The sequence below is a fragment of the Narcine bancroftii genome, chromosome 10, assembly GCF_036971445.1.
Source record: "Narcine bancroftii isolate sNarBan1 chromosome 10, sNarBan1.hap1, whole genome shotgun sequence".
Lineage (NCBI taxonomy): Eukaryota > Metazoa > Chordata > Chondrichthyes > Torpediniformes > Narcinidae > Narcine > Narcine bancroftii.
In genome coordinates this window covers 36654646-36674174 of record NC_091478.1, presented here as the reverse complement: position 1 = coordinate 36674174, position 19529 = coordinate 36654646, and the positions used below count along the sequence as shown (strand labels likewise).

Here is a 19529-nt window from a genome sequence, read left to right as displayed (position 1 = left end):
GTAATATTTCTACTTTCTAATGATCTGTTCCAATCAAAAATAAAATGATGCAATAATAACATGAATTCAATCAACATGTAAAGTCCAAATACATGAAAAAATAGTTATTTGCTTCATATTATAGGATTCAGTGATCATTGAGGGAACAGAGGAGGAGAGAGAGGGTGAGCAAATTTAAATTATTGGGAGTCACTAACTTGGAGGATCTTTCCTGGACCCAACACACCAATGGCATCATGAAAAAAGCACAGCAGGGGCCTCTATTTTCTCAGGAGTTTGTGGGGATTTGATATGACACCAGAAACCCTGGCATATTTCTACAGATGAGTGGTGGAAAGTGTGCTGACGGGCTGCAGCATGGTCTGCTATGGGGACACCAACACCCCTGGATGTAAAGCCCTGAAAAAAGGTAGTGGACGTCACAGAGACATCTACAGAAAACACTGCTGTCAGAAAGCAGCAGCAGCTATCAAGGATCCACACCACCCAGCACAAGCTTTGGTCTTGCTGCTGTGATTAGGAAAGAAGTCCAGGTGCCTCAAGACTCGCACCACCAGGTTCAGGAACAGCTGCTCCCCCTCCACCATCAGACTCCTCACCGACAACCTCAACCTGGGCCTCATTTAAAGACTCTTACATGTGCATTTTATTGTTTTTTTTTAAATTCTCTCTGTATTCCATAGTCGGTTTGCTTACATTCATTATTTGTTTACAGTTCTTTATTTGTTTACATGCTGTGTACAGTTTTTTTGCATTACCAGTATGTGGTAATTCTGCTCGCCCACAGAAAAAGAACCTCAGGGTGATGTGTGATGTCATGTATGTACTCTGACAATAAATCTGAAATCTATTAAGACACATCTACAGTTGTTTAGACAGATCAGAATGAAATAGCATTTTCAATGTGGCTAACTGAGATGGGAATTCTATTCTTTCTATTCCATCAATCACAACATGGGACGTAGAACAGCCCAGCACTGAAACAGGCTATTTCGCCCACAATGTCTGCAACAAACTTGATGCCCAAGTTAAGGTACATCTCTGCTGTTTGCATAAAGAGAAAACAGGCTTTCCATCCTTCCAATTAGCTCCATTAAAAAAAGAACTCTGAGTAACTCTGAACAAAGAGATAACTGAAGGGGCACTGTGGGGGTAGCAACTGGAAAAGGCAAATATCATATTAAACTTCAAAGCAGTCCTTTCATTGTTTTCTCAATTGCTCAGAGACACCCTCATGAAGAGGCTCAACTTCAGATGAACGATTTGGCATTGAACTACATTATTAAATATATATCTTCAAAAACTTTGGATGCATTCTTCTCTCAAATGGAAATATTTTCTTGTGTTAAACAGGAATGTGAAGTGAGTTCTGGAAATGATGCAAAAAACAGTCAATATCTACTATTTTTGAAACTGGAAAATATGAATTTTGTGTAATCTTTAGTTTTGCTCATTCAGCCATAATCGGTGTGTGTGCCTTTGATAATAGAGAAATATTGAGTTCCCTTAAAGATAGAGGAAGAGATTTAAGGATGAGGAAGAAATCCAATATCCCCACCCCTTTCTGAGAATCTGAGCCTCACAAATATTGGTGCAAAGTTTCTACTGATCTTTATCCTAAGGCACTTATCTGTTCTTTTCTGCCCAAGGGTCCTTGTTATTGATCACTCATCCACTGAGTCTCCTTCTATCACCCATGTGCAAACCTTACCTAAAATTTCAGCATGGCCAAGTGCCATTACTACAAATTCCAAATACTGTGGATAATAGAAATGTGAACGACAACAGAAAATACTCAGCAGATCAGACCTCATGCATGAGAAACACATGACACCTGATGCTGTGGTGGTTTTGCTGGAAAAAGATCTAGAATTCAACTTCATCACTTGGTGAAACTTAAAGTGTTTTTGGAACATTTTACTTTAATTTGACACAGGTGCTCTCTAGCCTACTGAAGCATTCCAAGGTTAAAGGGGAGAGATTTAAGAGGGACCTGAGGAGCAACTTTTTCACTCAGAGGGCATTTGGTACGAGCCACCTGAAGAAAGCAGAAGTGAGCCCAAGTTTGACATTCAAAGGTACTCAGACAGATTTATAGGGAGGTAGGGCTTAGAAAGATATGAACTGCATGTAGGATGAGCCAAGAGTGCCAACTTGGTTGGCTTGGATGTATTGCGCAAAAGGTCCTGGTCTGTGCTCTAATTGTATCTAATATCTTCTTTGGAAATTTTCATTGCCAATGCCCAGTAATACATTAAAGATGGTTATAACTCACAGCCAACAGTCTTCGATGTAGCAAGCTTTCAAATTACTCAGTAAAAATTGGATTAAATAGCAGAGGAAACAAACAAAAGTATTTTCTCCTGGGAAAAACAAGATAATGTCTCCAGCAATAAAAGAGAAAAATCACAAATAAATAATTTAAGCAACATTTACATATCTAAGACTAGGATTGATTGGAAGAGGAATTGCCCAATCACTGTCTCTCCAGCAGCTAAATCACTGTCCCCACACAAAGCAATTGCATTAATCAATCACAATCTGTCACTTACCGATGTTTCATGGCACATATTTAAAATGACTACGGAATAACATTGTCAATAGAAAATAGCATTAACAGGCAACTAAACCAATATCAGCAATTAGTTTGCAAATATACACTGCAAATGTTAAGCACGGGTCAAAGTTAATCTATTACAACTCTCTGATCATATTGTACACTGATCAAAACACATTACCAGAACCCCAAGATTTTTTTTTAAATTCATCATTCACAAATATCCCTCTCTTCAGGTTCCACCATTCATAAATGGTCATCTGAAGAATCTTCAGTCAGATACTGGTCCTAAACCCAGTAGAACAGTATCACACGGCTGCTTTTTGTTAAAAGCTTTAGATGCATGTACTTCAGATAATTTAATTTCTTTCCTAATCAAAAGACCAGGGCAAATTGGACATCAATGTTTGAGTTCCACTGCGATTCCCATTAACAAACTGACTGCGCAATATAACCTCTGCAGAATTGAATTACTGCTCACAGCAATGTTCACGTCCCTGATTCAGAGAGACAGTCCCTGCAAGCATAGTTAAAGCACCATTAGCCTGCGAGAAATTGCAGTTTATTATCCTCTAGGTGTCAGCACCCCACAGGATGGAAAGAAATGTAGCAAACCTCTTGGCCCTCACAGTTAATCCTTTTGGGCAATTTGATGTGAACTTTTTATTTACATAGCTCTATTCCACTGTAGCTGTGAATCTTTAGTCAAAAGCAGGCTACAGCTGTATCTTTCGAGGGATGCTGTGTAAAACGTAGGAACAGATGAAGGCCACTCAGCCCTTTCTGATGATGGCTAGTCTGTTCCTCTATTTACTTGGCTTGGCATTAAACTACTTGATATCCTTCCCTTAGAAAAATAAATTAATCACCACCATCAAAAGGTTCACATCCTTTTGGAATGGAGGACTCCAGATTGATAGCATTCTTTGGCTAAAAAGTATATCCTTGTTTCATTGATGAAAAGGGGGATGGAGGAATTCAGCAGGTTACACAGCATCCATGGAAAGCAAAGGCAGTCAATATTTTGGCCTGAGCCCTTCTTCAGAAATCAGGCAGATGCCTGCATAAGAAGGTGGGGGAGACTGGACCTGAATTGGAGGAACATCAGCATATAGCGTCTTGGCCGTCTCCAAGCATATGGCATCAATATCGAGCTCCATTTTCCCTATCCCCCCCCATTCCCTCATCCCTCTGTTTCCCCTCCTTTAGCTCCCCAGCCCCTCGCCTACCTTTCTCCGTTTAGAGATCAGCTTTCTCAAACCTCCGCACCCTCCCCATCACCGCTCAGCTCCTTCTCTTTCTCACTTGTTTCCATCTAAAATCAACAACTCACAAATAAATTAATTTGCATATGCTGGAACAAAACTTGAGAAAAATGACTGATTTTCACCATTTCAATTTATTTGTACGTTGTGCCATCACAACGTATTCTCTGTTGAGAGAGAGGTTAGAATAAATCCCTGGAGATTGTTTGAAAGTAGCAGAAAAACCAACAACTACCATTATTTACCTATTACAATGGATTATTTATTTAAGCCATGTGTCCACAATTGTTTCATGAGGTGCAGAAAAGAAAATGCCACACTATTTTTCTCCTCCCATGAGAGGAGAAAAACCTAGCACTTCATCAATCAACCATTAGCCCCCAAAAAAGAAGAGAACAACTTCAGATGTATTCTTTTACATTCAGAACTTTTGCAGCCATATTCTTGGAATATTTAAAGCATTACATTTATGATGCATCAATGACCCAGAGCAACCATTTCACATAAGCCTCTCAATCCAATATCATCCACCAGCAAGGATAGACCATTTACTCAAGCAGTTGCTTCCACATCGACTGCAGCTATGTCGTGGAAAAGGTGCTGACTAGTTACATCATGGCCTGGTATGGGAGCACCAATTCCTCTGAGCGGAAAACTCCTCGACGCAACCCAGGACATCACGGGCAATACTCTCCCCACCTTCAAGAAAATCTACAGAACATTGCAGTAACAATCATCAAGGATCCACACTACCCAGAACATGTTCTATCTTTACTGCTGCCATCAGAAAAGAGGTATAGGTGTGACAAGATCATACTACTAGGTTTAGGAATGGTTGCTACCCGTCCTCCATCAGACACTGAGACTCATTTAAGTTCTCTTACTTTGCACGTTATTAATTACTGAATATTATTTTTCTGTATTGCATGGTTTACATTATTTGTTTACATTTCTTCCTTTCGTATTCGTATATTTTCTTAAGTACAGTTTTAAGCACTACTGCTAAGAATAGATTACAAAATCTGAGGATTGTTTGTCATGTCACGTCTGAACTTTGCAAGAGGTGCTGATGAGAAGTGAGGACACAGTTAACGTTGGCGTTAGCAAATGGTTTGACCTAAAAGGGGAGGCAGGCCTCTGCAGCCCGGTTAAGCAAGCTGCATAGGGGAAGGTCACTCCGATATAAAACCTACGACCCAAGGACCTCGCTGCCACATCCCAGCTTGCTTGGCCACGGCACATGAACCATGGGTGTAAAGGGTGGGGCCAGTACTGCACACACTGCTCTCCACCTAAAACCTCCTTTGCGCAGGCCTGAGGACAGGTCCACGTCCTCCCCCTCAAAAGATGCACACAAACTCAAGCTAGCATGTTGGAACGTCAGAACCATGCTAGACAAGGCTGACAGCCACCGACCTGAACGTCGGTCTGCCCTCATCGCACATGAACTCCTCAGACTCGACATCGACATAGCCGCTCTCAGTGAAGTCCACCTTGCAGATGTTGACAGCCTCCAAGAACACGGCGCGGGCTACACACTCTACTGGTCTGGCAAGCCTCAGGCTGAACGACGCCTATCTGGTGTTGGCTTCATGGTCAAGAACTCCATTGCCTCCAAACTCGAAAACCTCCCGACAGGCCACTCGGACCGGATCATGTCCGTGCGACTCCCCTTTCAAAACAAGCGACGCATCACCCTCATCAGTGTCTATGCTCCAACCCTTCAGGCAGAACCAGCAGAAAAGGACAAGTTCTACACTGATCTGCGCAACCTCATCCAACGCACCCCTACAGCCGACAAGGTTGTCATCCTTGGCGACTTCAACGCTCGCGTCGGCAAAGACTCAAAAACCTGGCCAGGAATCCTTGGCAAGCATGGTGTCGGCAAGTGCAATGACAACGGGCACCTCCTGTTGGAACTCTACACAGAACAGCGACTTGTCATTACTAACACCCTTTCCAGCAGAGAGACAGCCTAAAGACTACCTGGATGCATCCCCGATCCAAACACTGGCACCTCCTGGACTACGTTCTGGTGCGAGGAAGAGACAAACGAGATGTGCTCTACACCAGGGTCATGCCCAGCACGGAATGCCACACTGACCACCGGATTGTTCACTGCAAGCTCAACCTTCACTTCAAGCCAAAGTTCAAGAACAGTGGAGCCCCCAGAAAGAGGTTCAATATTGGAAACTTGCAGTCAGACATAGTGAGAGGAAACTTCCAAGCAAACCTCCAAGCAAAGCTTGAGGATGCAAACTGCCTCACGGACACGTCTCCTGAAACCCTCTGGGATCAGATGAAAACGGCCATATTGCAATCCACTGAAGAGATACTGGGCTTTTCCTCCAGGAAAAGCAAGGACTGGTTTGACGAAAACAACCAGGAAATCCAGGAGCTGTTGGCAAAGAAGCAATCTGCCCACCAGGCTCACCTTGCAAAGCCTTCCTGGCCAGAGAAAAAACGAGCCTTCCGTCTCGCATGGAGCTACCTTCAGCGCAAACTCCGGGAGATCCAAAATGAGTGTTGGACTAGCCTCGCCAAACGAACCCAGCTTAGCGCCGACATTGGCGACTTCAGGGGTTTTTATGAGACACTAAAGGCTGTGTACGGCCCCTCACCCCAAGTCCAAAGCCCTCTGCGCAGCTCAGACGGCGAAGTCCTCCTCAGCGACAAGATCTCCATCCTCAATCGATGGTCAGAAAACTTCCAATCCCTTTTCAGTGCCAACCGCTCAGTCCAAGAATCCGCCCTGTTCCAGCTCCCTCAACAACCCTTGAATCTCGAGCTGGATGAGGTCCTTACCAGGAAAGAGACATATAAGGCAATTGAACAACTGAAAAGTGGCAAAGCAGCAGGTATGGATGGAATCCCCCCAGAGGTCTGGAAGGCTGGCGGCAAAGCTCTGCATACCAAACTGCATGAGTTTTTTATACTCTGCTGGGACCAAGGAAAGCTGCCTCAGGACCTTAGTGATGCCATCATCATCACCCTGTACAAAAACAAAGGCGAGAAATCAGACTGCTCAAACTACAGGGGAATCACGCTGCTCTCCATTGCAGGCAAAATCTTCGCTAGGATTCTCCTTAATAGACTAATACCTAGTGTCGCCGAAATTGTCCTCCCAGAATCACAGTGTGGCTTTCGCGCAAACAGAGGAACTACTGACATGGTCTTTGCCCTCAGACAGCTCAAGAAAAGTGCAGAGAACAAAACAAAGGACTCTACATCACCTTTGTTGACCTCACCAAAGCTTTTGACACCGTGAGCAGGAAAGGGCTTTGGCAAATACTAGAGCGCCTCGGATGCCCCCCCCAAGTTTCTCAACATGGTTATCCAACTGCACGAAAACCAACAAGGCTGGGTCAGATACAGCAATGAGCTCTCCGAACCCTTCTCCATTGACAACAGCATGAAGCAAGGCTGCGTCCTCGCACCAACCCTCTTTACTATCTTCTTCAGCATGATGCTGAAACAAGCCATGAAAGACCTCAGCAATGAAGACGCTGTTTACATCCGGTACAGCACAGATGGCAGTCTCTTCAATCTGAGGCGCCTACAAGCTCACACCAAGACAAAAGAGCAACTTGTCTGTGAACTACTCTTTGCAGGCGATGCCGCTTTAGTTGCCCATTCAGAGCCAGCTCTCCAGCGCATGACGTTCTGTTTTGCGGAAACTGCCAAAATGTTTGGCCTGGAAGTCAGCCTGAAGAAAACTGAGGTCCTCCATCAGCCAGCTCCCCACCATGACTACCAGCCCCCCCACATCTCCATCGGGCACACAGAACTCAAAACGGTCAACCAGTTTACCTACCTCGGCTGCACAATTTCATCTGATGCAAGGATCAACAACGAGATAGACAACAGACTCGCCAAGGCAAATAGCGCCTTTGGAAGACTACACAAAAGAGTCTGGAAAAACAACCACCTGAAGAAACACACAAAGATCAGCGTGTACAGAGCTGTTGTCATACCCACGCTCTTTTTCGGCTCCGAATCATAGGTCCTCTATCGGCATCACATATGGCTCCTAGAAAGCTTCCATCAGCGTTGTCTCCACTCCATCCTCAACATTCATTGGAATGACTTCATCACCAACATCGAAGTACTCGAGCTGGCAGAGTCCGCAAGCATCAAATCCACGCTGCTAAAGACCCAACTGCGCTGGGTGGGTCACGTCTCCAGAATGGAGGACCATCGCCTTCCCAAGATCGTGTTCTATGGCGAGCTCTCCACTGGCCACCGAGACAGAGGTGCACCAAAGAAGAGGTACAAGGACTGCTTAAAGGAATCTCTTGGTGCCTGCCACATTGACCACCACCTGTGGGCTGATATCGCCTCCAATCGTGCATCTTGGCGCCTCACAGTTCGGCGGGCAGCAACCTCCTTTGAAGAAGACTGCAGAGCCCACGTCACTGACAAAAGACAAAGGAGGAAAAACCCAACACCCAACCCCAACCAACCAATTTTCCCTTGCAACCGTGCCTGCCTGTCCCACATCGGACTTGTCAGTCACCAACGAGCCTGCAGCAGACGTGGACATACCCCTCCATAAATCTTCCTCCACGAAGCCAAGGCAAAGTAAAGTAAGCATTCGACTATTGCAGCATCAGAGACCCAGGTTGGAATCTGGCACTGTTTGTACATTCCATGTCTGCGTGGTGTTTCCCCGGGTGCTCTAGTTTCCTCCCTCATTCCAAAAAATGCTTGGTAGGTTAATTGGATGTATTTGGGGCTTGTAGACTGGAAGGACCTGTTACCATGCTGAATCTCCAAATTAAATTTAAATAACTAAGGTGACTGCAGCAGGACAGAGGAATAATGCAGGGATAAAGTTCAGATTGTAGATTTATTGTCACAGTACATACATAACATCACATACAGCCCTGAGATTCCTTTTTCCTGTGGGTGCATCAGAATTACCCCTAATTGGTAGTGCAAAAATAAACTGTATGCAGTGTAAACATGTAAACAAATAAAAGAACTGTAAAGAGATAACAAATGTAAACAAACCGACTGTGCAATACAGAGAGAATAAAAAAGAAAAACAATAAAGTGCACAAGAAAAAGGCTTAAATGTGTCCCTGATCGAGCTTGTCGTTGAGAAGTCTGATGGTGGAGGGGGAGCAGCTGTTCCTGATCCTGGTGGTGCGAGTCTTGTAGCACCGATACCTCTTTCTTGATGGCAGCAGCGAGAACAGAGTCTGCGCTGGGTGGTGTGGTTCCTTGATGATCGTTGCTGCCCTCCGATGGCAGCGCTCCCTGCAGATGTACTCAAGTTTTTTTCATCAAAGTTTGTAAGAACAATGTATATTTTAAATTGTGAGCAAGGCTTGTATATCTATGGACTATTGTTGGTTTCTTTATCCCACAGACAAAATTAGTCCTGGTGAAACTCTTTAATGCACAATAAGCAGGTTGCCCCAGTGGGCAATTTGGATCTGAAATAAACTACGCTGAAGTATCCCACGCATGGCTAAATTAAATGAAACCATGGTTTTCTTGAAGGCATGCAGATGCCAATGCAACTGCACACATAGCTTGCAGCCAACAGACTAGGCAGAAATATGACAAGTTTCCCATTAACCGTATCAAAATACAGAAATCCTGGAGGAACTCAGCCGATCTCGTCGTGTCCAGAGGAGATAAAGATACATTATTGACATTTCATATCTGAGCCATTCCTCCTGCTAGTGAATATATAATAAATACAAGCAGCCAGTACTCTTGTGCTGGTAATGGTACAGTTTACAGATTCAAAGGGTTCAAGGAGTTACAACTCTGGACTAAAAGCATGAAACTTATTTCCAAACAGGGAACAAACATGATACAGGAGACAGTATGCCTGCATGCAAACTAATCTTGCTGGCATGCAGGTTACCTGAGCTACAGGTATCTACAGAAGGTATCTACAACTGACGTTAAAAATGAACTGTACCTGCCACTTTCCACCGCCACTTACCCCCCCCCCCACCCCCACCACCCCCCTGCAAAATTACTGATGTACAGGTATGGCACACTAATTAAGTAAGCTATGTAGATATCCTACAAATGTACACATTAAACTGGGTAAACCACAATGATTCACCCAGGTGTGCACCAATATTAAGTCCTCAGTCCTTTTAAGCCAAACACCTCACAATTGAGCCTTTAGCACTGCCTGTGGATTGCAGCCAGGAGCATGCTTAGGGTGTCCTCATAAAAGAGTGAATCACACATGTCCTCATTTTTATTTATCTGGGGGCTGGAGCCCAACCCAAGTGTCAACTCATGTGACTTCAGGTGAGGAGGTGTTGTCGTTGGCTGTGGGCAGATCTGATATTCATGGAGATGGGGGAAGTAACCTTTGACCTACTTCCCATCTGACCATTGAAGTGAACCTCTGTGTTTCAACTATTGACTTGAGAGACCTTGGTGACTGGCTGATTCATCATTCATTGGACCTGGAAACTATTGCAGAAATATCTTGGATATTTTTCCTGAGATTGCTCCCAGGACCTAAATGGGCTAACACATCAAGATATATAGATAAACCAACACATTGTGCAGTGACATGACAAGGGGCCATGTTAGGTCCTGTTAGGTCTGCTTTGTTCATGAATGAGTGAGACAAACACCAGACTGAGTCGAAATCAGGGTTCTTTGTTCTTTATTACCGGATTGTAACACTTGCAACTAACAATGTTAGTTGGAGAATGCATTCTGCCGTTATCAGCAAAATGGTGATTTTTTTATACCCTTGGATACGTGCTTAGAACATCATCATATCATTACTTGTCCAATGACTAAAACTGTTGCTATCCTTTCCCTGCTAGCTTCCTGCCTCTCAATCCATCAATGTCTCTCTTATCTTGTAAGTACAAGGATGCATTCACATCTTGTTACAGCCCTGCACAGGGTAACTCCTTACACATTCCCATCTCATGATGTTTTATCTTACAGTCCCCAACAGATCATTACCAATGCAGCTCTTTGTGAAAACCTACATGATGGAAATATCTTGAAATATCGTTCAATCTCTCAATAAGTGAATGACAAATATTAGGCAACTGGTTTGCACTGCTGTAAGCTGAACTGCTGGGTGTATGTTTTTTTAGCCTGGGTCAAGACAAGGTACAGAGGCTGTGTAATGGGGCCAATTTTCATTATCCACATCCAGGTATACTGTTTCTGATAGTCGTAGAACATTACACACAGAAAGCAGGTCCTTCAGCCCTTCTAGTCTGATTCAAACTATTATTCTGTCTAATTCCATTGACCTGCACCCTGTCTATTGACCTCTATGCCCTCCCATCCACGTACCTGTCCAATTTTTTTTTTAAATGGTAAAATTGAGCCTGCATTCACCATTTCAGCTGGAAGCTCATTCCAGACTCCCTCTACTTAACGTGTGAAGAAGTTCGCCCTAACGTTTCCTCATGTGTTCACCCTTAACCCATGTCCTCTGGCTTGTATCTCACTGATGCACAGTGGGAAAAAAAAAGCCTTTTTGTTCTCTATTATGCTTGCCAACTCTACAGCTCTTGATTAGCTTGTGTCTTGGTACTAAAACATTTGATCAATCTTCTTTACAAAGGATGGAGATATTTTTGATTTTTTACTTTTTTTTCCCCACTCACATACCATCTTAAGTAATCCCTTACTAACCACCGAGCACCTATGTAAGATAGGATGTCATAGGTGCTCGGAGGTTAGTAAAGGATTACTTAAGGGTATGTGAGAGGGAGGGGAAAAAGGTTGAGAACCACTGGTGTAAGAGATATCAGCTTTGCTAGCAATTCTAGTATTTGATGTCCATTCCAAATTGCCCTTGCACTAAGGCAGCAGTAACACCTTGGATCTGAAATCGTATATAAATCAGACCAGGTAAGGACACCAAATAGGGTTTTCATGTTGTTGGAACAAGGTTGTTCTTTAATTCTATATTTTATTTAGTCACTTACATTTAAATTCTCCAGTTTAGAGGGAGTTATACCCATTTTTCTGGATCAATGGCCCCCAATTCTGGATGCTCTTCCAGTAATTTAACCAGTAGAGTACCCCACCCCAGAGAGGGGCAATTACAAAGGGATACAATGTCCATACACAGACAATGGAATGTACCTACAATGCATAGATGAACAGAGTTCCCTGCAATGATTGGTGAGAAATGCAGTGATCTTTATTTTAATACATAATTATTGGTTGTGGTGTACAAATATATAGTAAGTGAGCTAAGCAGAGACCGATAATTTTGCCCTAGTTCTATGATTGTCCAAAAGAAACACGAAAGTCTGCAGAGGCAATGATTGTAGTAAAAACACTCCGCAATTCTGGAGGGACCCGGCCGGTCTTTCAGCGTCCATGGGAGACAAAGATTTATCGCCAATGTTTCAGGCCTGACCAAGGACTAAGCAGGACATCTCAGAATACAGACAGTGGGGGAGAGTCCAGACCAACCAAAGGTGTTAACTGCATATGATAAGGAGAGAGGTGAGAATTGATAATGTCTGTGTGAAGGAGACAGGCAAAAGGGAGCGTGACGGAGCTGGGGGAAAAGGCGACAGGCAAAGAAGTGAGGGGGGTGGGAGGTTAATGAAAGTTGGAAAGTTAATATTAATGCCATCCAGTTAGAGAGCGCCCAAGGAGAGGTGCTCCTCCTCCAATTTGCGGGTGGTCTCAGTCTGGCAGTGCATGAGACCATGGACAGACATGTCAGTAAGGGGATGGGGAGGGCGAATTGAAATGGGATGATGTTGAAAGACCGAGCGAGTTCCTCCAGCATTTCGGTGACATTTTACAATCACAGTGAAGAGAGTTTTGCAATATGCCCAGCATTATTCAAAATATCCCTGTGCAAACACTGGATGCCAGCAGAATCAGGTTTGCTGCCGTTGCCTCTATAGCACAGTATCACTCCAACATGAAAGAATTTGGCTTTCCCTCTCCGAGTCTAAAAATTACATCAAAACTGAGAAGCACTGAAATTGGAAACTTTCAGCAGTGGTCACAGTATTCACAATGAGATATTTATTGATAATAACTTCTACAATTAATCAGTACATTATATTGAACTTACCCCTGAAGAGCTTTTTCTCCAAACCAATCACCCTTCCCTAACGTGCGAAGAAAGACAGCCTCTTCATTTGATGACTCTTCCCGTGTTACATTCACCTGACAACAAACCAATGACATTGTCACTTCTAGTAACGGGGCTGCAGATCACTTGTCTTTAATCTGAGTTGTCCAAAGTTGCAGCACACTGTTCAAAAATGTCTTCTCATCATCTGAGAGGTTTCCAGATCTGTCAGACATATCATCATCCACAAAATGAAGCTGATTTGACTATGAGGCTTCACCATCAATTTCCCTTGTGCACATAGAATATTTGGGATTCCAGATACTGATTCAATATGATATCCCCATCCACAAGCCATGTATGCCTTTTCTCCGGTTACATTATCCCGTCTGATAACGTAAACCAAGAAATTTCTGGAGATTCAAGAGTCTGCAGATGCTAGCATCTCGAACAAAAGACAAAATGCTGCAGGAACACCAACGTCAGGAAGAATCCATTGGAGGAAAGTGGAAAGTTGACAATGCAGATCAAAACCCTGCTTCAGGACTGAGAATGGGTTTTCACCTGGAGTGTCAACTGTCCATTTGCTTCTATGGATTCTGTAAGACTTACTGAGTTCCTCCAGGACTTTTGTTCCATACTTGCCATTTTTTGTTCCACATTCATCAAGTATCTGCTAATGCAGCATTAACCCATTTTAGCAGAGGTATTAAATGTCAAAACAGCTTCCTCAATCTTCACTCCCCTCACTCGCAGGAGCTTCTTTATAATTCGTATTGCTACCAACTGCAAGGGTACAAAGGATTTAGATAGATCTACTGTTCTTATGTTACTGCCATAAACTACTCAATCTACCAGCCGTGCTTAGGCATATGTATAGCACTGAAATCAATCCATAACTTTGAATTAAGATTCAGAAATGTAGGTCCTCCTAAAGTAGCCGGGAATCTCTATCAACGATCTGGATGAAAATGTAGTCAATTGAATCAGCAAGTTTGCAGATGACACAAAGATTGGGGATGCAGTGAACAGCAAGGAAACATTCAGTGGGCATCTGGATGAGATGGAAAAATGGGCTGCAAAATGGCAAATGGAATTAAATGCAGACACGTGTGAGGTGCTACTTTTTGGAAGGACTCACCAAGGTTGGATAGATATAGTAAACAGTAGAGCACTGACGAATATGGTAGAACAGAGGGATTTGGGAATGAGCATTCCCCAAAAGAGGCACCACAAGTAGATAGGGTTTTAAAGAGAGCTTTTTGGCATATTGGCCTTCATAAATTAAAATATTGAGTACAGGAGTTGGGATGTTATGGTGAAGTTGTATAAGACATCAGTGAAGCCAAATTTGGAGTATTGTGGGCAGTTTTGATCAACTAACTACAGGAAAATTATCCATAAGGTTGAAAGAGTGGAGAGAAGATTTACAAGGACATTGCCAGGACTTGAGTAACTGAGTTACAAAGAAAAGTTAAATAAGTTAGGACTTTATTCCTTGGAGCATCAATGAGGGAAGATTTGATGGAGGTATCCAATATACACAATTATTAGGGATGTAGATAGAGTAAATGCAAGCAGGTTTTTTCCACTGAGGTTGGGTGAGACAAGAACTAGAGGACATACATTAAGGGTAAAAAGTAAAATATTTAAAGGGAACATTAGGGAGATGTTCTTCATGAAGAGTGTTGAATGTATGGAATGAACTGCCAGCTGAAGTAGTGAATGTGGGCTCGATTTCAACATTTAAGAAAAAAAACGAATAGGTAAACGGATGGGAGGTGTATGGAAGCTAAGGTCTGGGTGCACATCAATGGGTTAATAGATAGCATGGGCAAGATAGGCTGAAGGATCTTTTTTTGTGCTGCAGTGTTCTCTGGTTCTATGTGCTTGCTGAATGTTGGAAATATTTGAGAACAAGAATTATTTTCTGCGAAGTGAATTGGAAAATAAATATCACATCTGGAGATTTTTAATCTTGGAGGTCGGTGCTCAGGATGGCAGTGCCTGTGTTGGACAGCATTACCAGGAGTTGCAGACTCCAGGGGAAGGAATGGACAGGCACAGGGCACCGGAAATGGGGAACACCCCTATTATAGAAGGAGAAGCATGGGAGATGGCCCTACAGGGATATTGACCATGGCAGCAGACCAGCAAGGGGGGTCACTGTTGAAGAACCCACACAGACTGCAGGCTGTTGGTGACTTGCGATTGAAAGAGTCACACAGGCTAGGGGTTATTGCTGACGTGATTGAAGGAGCCATTCAGGGCTGTGGGATACTGAAGACTAGCTCATGGGAACCAGGAATTGGAACCAGGATTCAAAAGGATGCTGAGGGCAACAGGGTCCTTGGGTGCTGGAAGCTTCAGAGATTTGGACTTCGAATTCAGGATACCAATGGGTGAACCAGAAGTCTGTGAGGCTTCAGAGGCTGTGGGAGCACTGGATGTGAATCCATGGACACTCGATGTCACTGAAGGGACTCTCTTTTGCTTCCCTTTCATTTACTGCGCAAATTTTTATAAGCCTTACACTAGACAAAAGTTAAAGTATTTCATGTACAGTAAAACCCCTAGAATCGGGAATTGAAGCAACCAGCAGCTTCAAACAAATGGCAAAATAAAATGAGGAAAATAAATTCTAAAAATTAAAATAAATAAAAATAAAATAACAGGTAAAAATACATAAGTTTAAAATTGTAAATGTTCCCTGAAGTAACATAAAATGGTGTCGCCCACAACGAAGAGCTGGTTGATGCTGTTTGCCACTGGGGTGACTTTCTTAAAGTGTCTCCTTATCCCTGCTTGGTAAGCAAGAGTCACCACTGTTAGAGGCTTTATCTGTAAACTTGGAGAGGTGGAGGGGTTAATTATCTATAACGTTATTGTTCTTCTTTTGGGCGGCTCCATGGAGAGGGAGGAACCTGCAGATTCAGCGACAGTTAAATGTTTTCAAAGAATGTGTCTGAAAATAAAGTAAAATGCTTTAAGATTCATATATTCATGCAAGTGAAGTTTGTTCAATGTGAGCACTTTTGTCTTTTCAACTGTTCATTCTTAATGCATGTGTGAAGGGATTGTGAAGAGTAAGTCTCAAGCAACCAGAAAATATACTTATTCGGTATCTATCAATCCCCATAGGTGTCAGATACTAGGAGTTTTAAGGAATATTACATTATTATGTGATCATAAAAGGAACTTTGAACCTTGAGTTCGACTTAGTTGATGATAACGTTTAGTACTCCTTTAAAATGGGTTGGGAGGAAGAATATGTCAGAAGAGTTAAGGCTTGAAAGATGTAGCTTGACAGAAATGTGAATACTGTATTAATATTGAAATAAGATATTTTCCAAGTAATATTAAGATAAAATAATTAATGTTGTCATCCACAGTTTCCAGATGTAGAACAGTGACTCATATACAATAGGTAAGCTAGGTTCCAACTTTGGGGTCGAATTATCACAAGAGCATGAAGAGAAAAGCTGAGATCCCTCATACAGCGTGAAAAGCTCACACTGGAAATCCCTCGGCCCTTTGTGCGTTTTTACTGGAACAACCCAAAACTAATCTTGCACTTTTTAATGTAATTCACATCCCTTATGCCATAATTATCTCAAGCAATTTCTCAAAACTAATAAATGCTACAAGGTTATAACTGCAAACATGGCCAATAAATCGCATTTACATGAACAAAATCATAATTAAACCATTAGCTGAGGAAAAGCAGCATTCAAACTGAATTTAGTTACTGGTACAACATGAATGACATTAAGAATTGCGTGATGAAATATTGCTTCTGCAGACTGGTTTACTTGACTGAATAATTGCATTTTAAGTTTCATTAAAATTGAATAATAATCTTGTCCTTCTCCTTTCGAACTAAGTATAAATTCCATCCATAGAGAACCACAAATTCTTCATACTTTTTTTTTCCAAAGCTGTAACTTCTCTTTGCTAAGATTAATGACATCACATAAGATTTGCTATTCACAGTTTACAATTCAGTTATTTTTCTATGTACATTCATCAGTACAATTGTCAAAAATAATTTTAATTCACCCAACTCTTCCTCTGATAGATTGCTGGCTCCTGCACCCATGATGAGCTCGTCAACTATATCCACTTTGCTGCCAACTTCCATCTCTGGCAATTCTCTCCTCTTTCTCAATTTCTTTGTCTCCATCTTGGAGATAGCTGCAGACATCTTACATAAACCCAGTAACACTTCCACTGAATCTCTTCCCATCATGTCTCCTGTAAGGATTCTATTCAATGTTCTCAATTCCTCTGTCTTCGGCACATGTGCTCTCAGGATGAAATCTTCCATTCCAGGACTTTTGAAATGTCCTTCTTCAAACTACATGGCTTGCCCTCTATTGCCATTTACTCTGCCCTCACTCGCATCTCCTCTATTCCCCGCACTCTAGCCACTCTCCTGCAGACGTAACAAGGACAGGATTTCCTTTGTCATCACCTATCACCCACCAGCCTTCACATCTCACATACAATTCTCCACAACTTTCAACACTTACAATGGAATCCCACCACCGAACACATCTTTGCCTCTCCACCGTCCGCTAGGACTGCTTCCTCTAGGATGCACACATCCACTACAACCAATCACCCCTCCACCCCTTTGATTGCAAAAACCACTGAACTTGCAGTTACACCTCCTCCCTCACCTCTATTTGGGCTGATAAACAGTCCATCCAACTGAAGCATCCAGCACTCCTGTTGTGGTCTCCTCTACATCGGGGCGACTGGACGCAGACTGGGAGATCGTTTCATTGAGACCTTCATTCTGTGTGCCGCAACAGCAAGGACCTCCTAGTGTCCAACTCTTTTAATTCCACGTACAATAGTCACATTCACATATTTGTCCATGGCCTCATGTACTGCCAAATCAAGGTCACCCACAAATTGAAGAAATTACACCATATATATTGCATTTCAGTTGTCTCCAACCAGAGGGCATCGGAATTAACCTCCAATTTCCATCAACTCCCCTCCCAGGTCTCCATCCTTCCCTACCCCTCTGTCTCTTTTGCTCTAGCTCCCCACCCTCTTCCCTTCCTTCTCCCTATCAGAGAGATATCCTCCCCCATCACTTTTCTGCTTCTTTCTTTTCTACCTTCCCATGTGTATCCACCTACTACCTCTTACCTGTTAGCTTGAACTCCTCTCCCTTCTCTTCTCCTCCCCCCCTACCCCCACCATATTTTATCCAGGCTGTTTTTCCAGGTTCCTGAAGAAGTGCTCAGGTCCAATACAGTGATTGCTTTTGACTTCCTATGGATGCTATGGAGTTTCTTCAGCATTTTTTTGTGTATTGAATAAGTAACCTTAATATTTCTACTTTGTTCTTTCAAAATATTAACGTATTCCAGTCAAGAACAAAATCTACCTGAGGCAACTAACTTTGTGGATTAATTGGTATATATAAAGAATGAGAACTCTTTGTCTTGGGAGACACACTTGGGTTATTTGGGGATGAATGTTCTCAAAATTGGATTCAGACAATGGTAAGAAGACAAATTATACTTAGAGGTTGGAAGAATTTGGGGGTCCATTTGGGCCTCAGAAATGTCGAAAGTGGCAGCATTTGACCCATGTCTTGCAGGCAGTTTGATACATTGGACATCTTGACACAAAATTGGGGCAAATATCTAGGTTTCCTGGGGGAAGAAAACAGTGGTGGATGTTGGGGAGAAGCATATTAAGGAACGGCAGTTTTTTTTCTAAATAGACACCTATGGTTATTATATTGATGTTTTTTGCTGCCATGTTTGTTTGTTTTGGAACTTATGATTTACATAACACTGACTTAAGGGTTTGGGGAAACATTTTTTTAAAAGAACTCAATATTTAAATCATTAAAAAAATGAAATATTTAAAATTTCCATTGGAATAAAGATGACAAAGTGGGGGGGGGGGTGGAGGGAAGGACCATTATAACACAGCACTAAGTAGGTGTTGGTCGAAGGGTTTTACTCCAGAATGATGGAATTGTGGGCAACGAAGGCAAGAATCTCCACAGCACTCTGAAGGCTCTTGCTGTTTGTACCGCGTCTACATGATTGAATGTGTGCGGGTGCCAATAACGGATCTCTGGGTGATCTCCGACCCAGTCAGATTAGGATTTGCTCACATGACAGTCACTAATTGAGTTTGCAGTCCGTTCCACATCTCAACTATTTGGTGGGAGACAAAGAACTTGGTAACATTTAACTGACTCCTGTCCAGGATGCATAAAGTCATGGTCCTGTGCAATTGGAGGGAAAACACTATTGTGTGTTGAAGTTATGATAAGGTTTTCACCACAATTCACCTTATATCCAAACCATCTACTCTTGGGAAAACATTTTTTTTTTAATTTTAACCTCAGTTGTTTTGAGGCACATTAGTCCTGCATTTGAATGCTTCAGTAGAACACCATATACAGCATGCAATTCCAGAAGCCAAGATCCAGCATGGGTTTGTATGGTTGTCATCACATTCTTTGGGACACCCCATCATTGGGCCTTACACTCCAGAGGTAACTTACCTTCCCTTTGCTAATTATGAAGAACGTGTCTCCTCGGGCGCCCTGTCTAATGATGTATTCCCCATCTTCATAGTAAGTCTGTGGGGGAAAGAAAAGAAAATCCAT

At 42.7% G+C, this 19529-nt stretch overlaps 1 protein-coding gene across 3 annotated transcripts in view; it reads right to left on the bottom strand.

The window, feature by feature from the left end:
- The window catches only part of LOC138744465 (cGMP-dependent protein kinase 1-like), a 592254-nt gene that overhangs the window by 161046 nt on the left and 411679 nt on the right, over nt 1-19529 (bottom strand). For all 3 annotated transcript variants that reach the window (XM_069900680.1, XM_069900681.1, XM_069900682.1), the window contains exons 6-7: nt 19425-19502; nt 12881-12975 (exon numbers count right to left, since the gene is read on the bottom strand). In XM_069900680.1, the coding sequence (XP_069756781.1) occupies nt 12881-12975; nt 19425-19502 (173 nt within the window). The remainder of the gene's footprint in view (nt 1-12880; nt 12976-19424; nt 19503-19529) is intronic.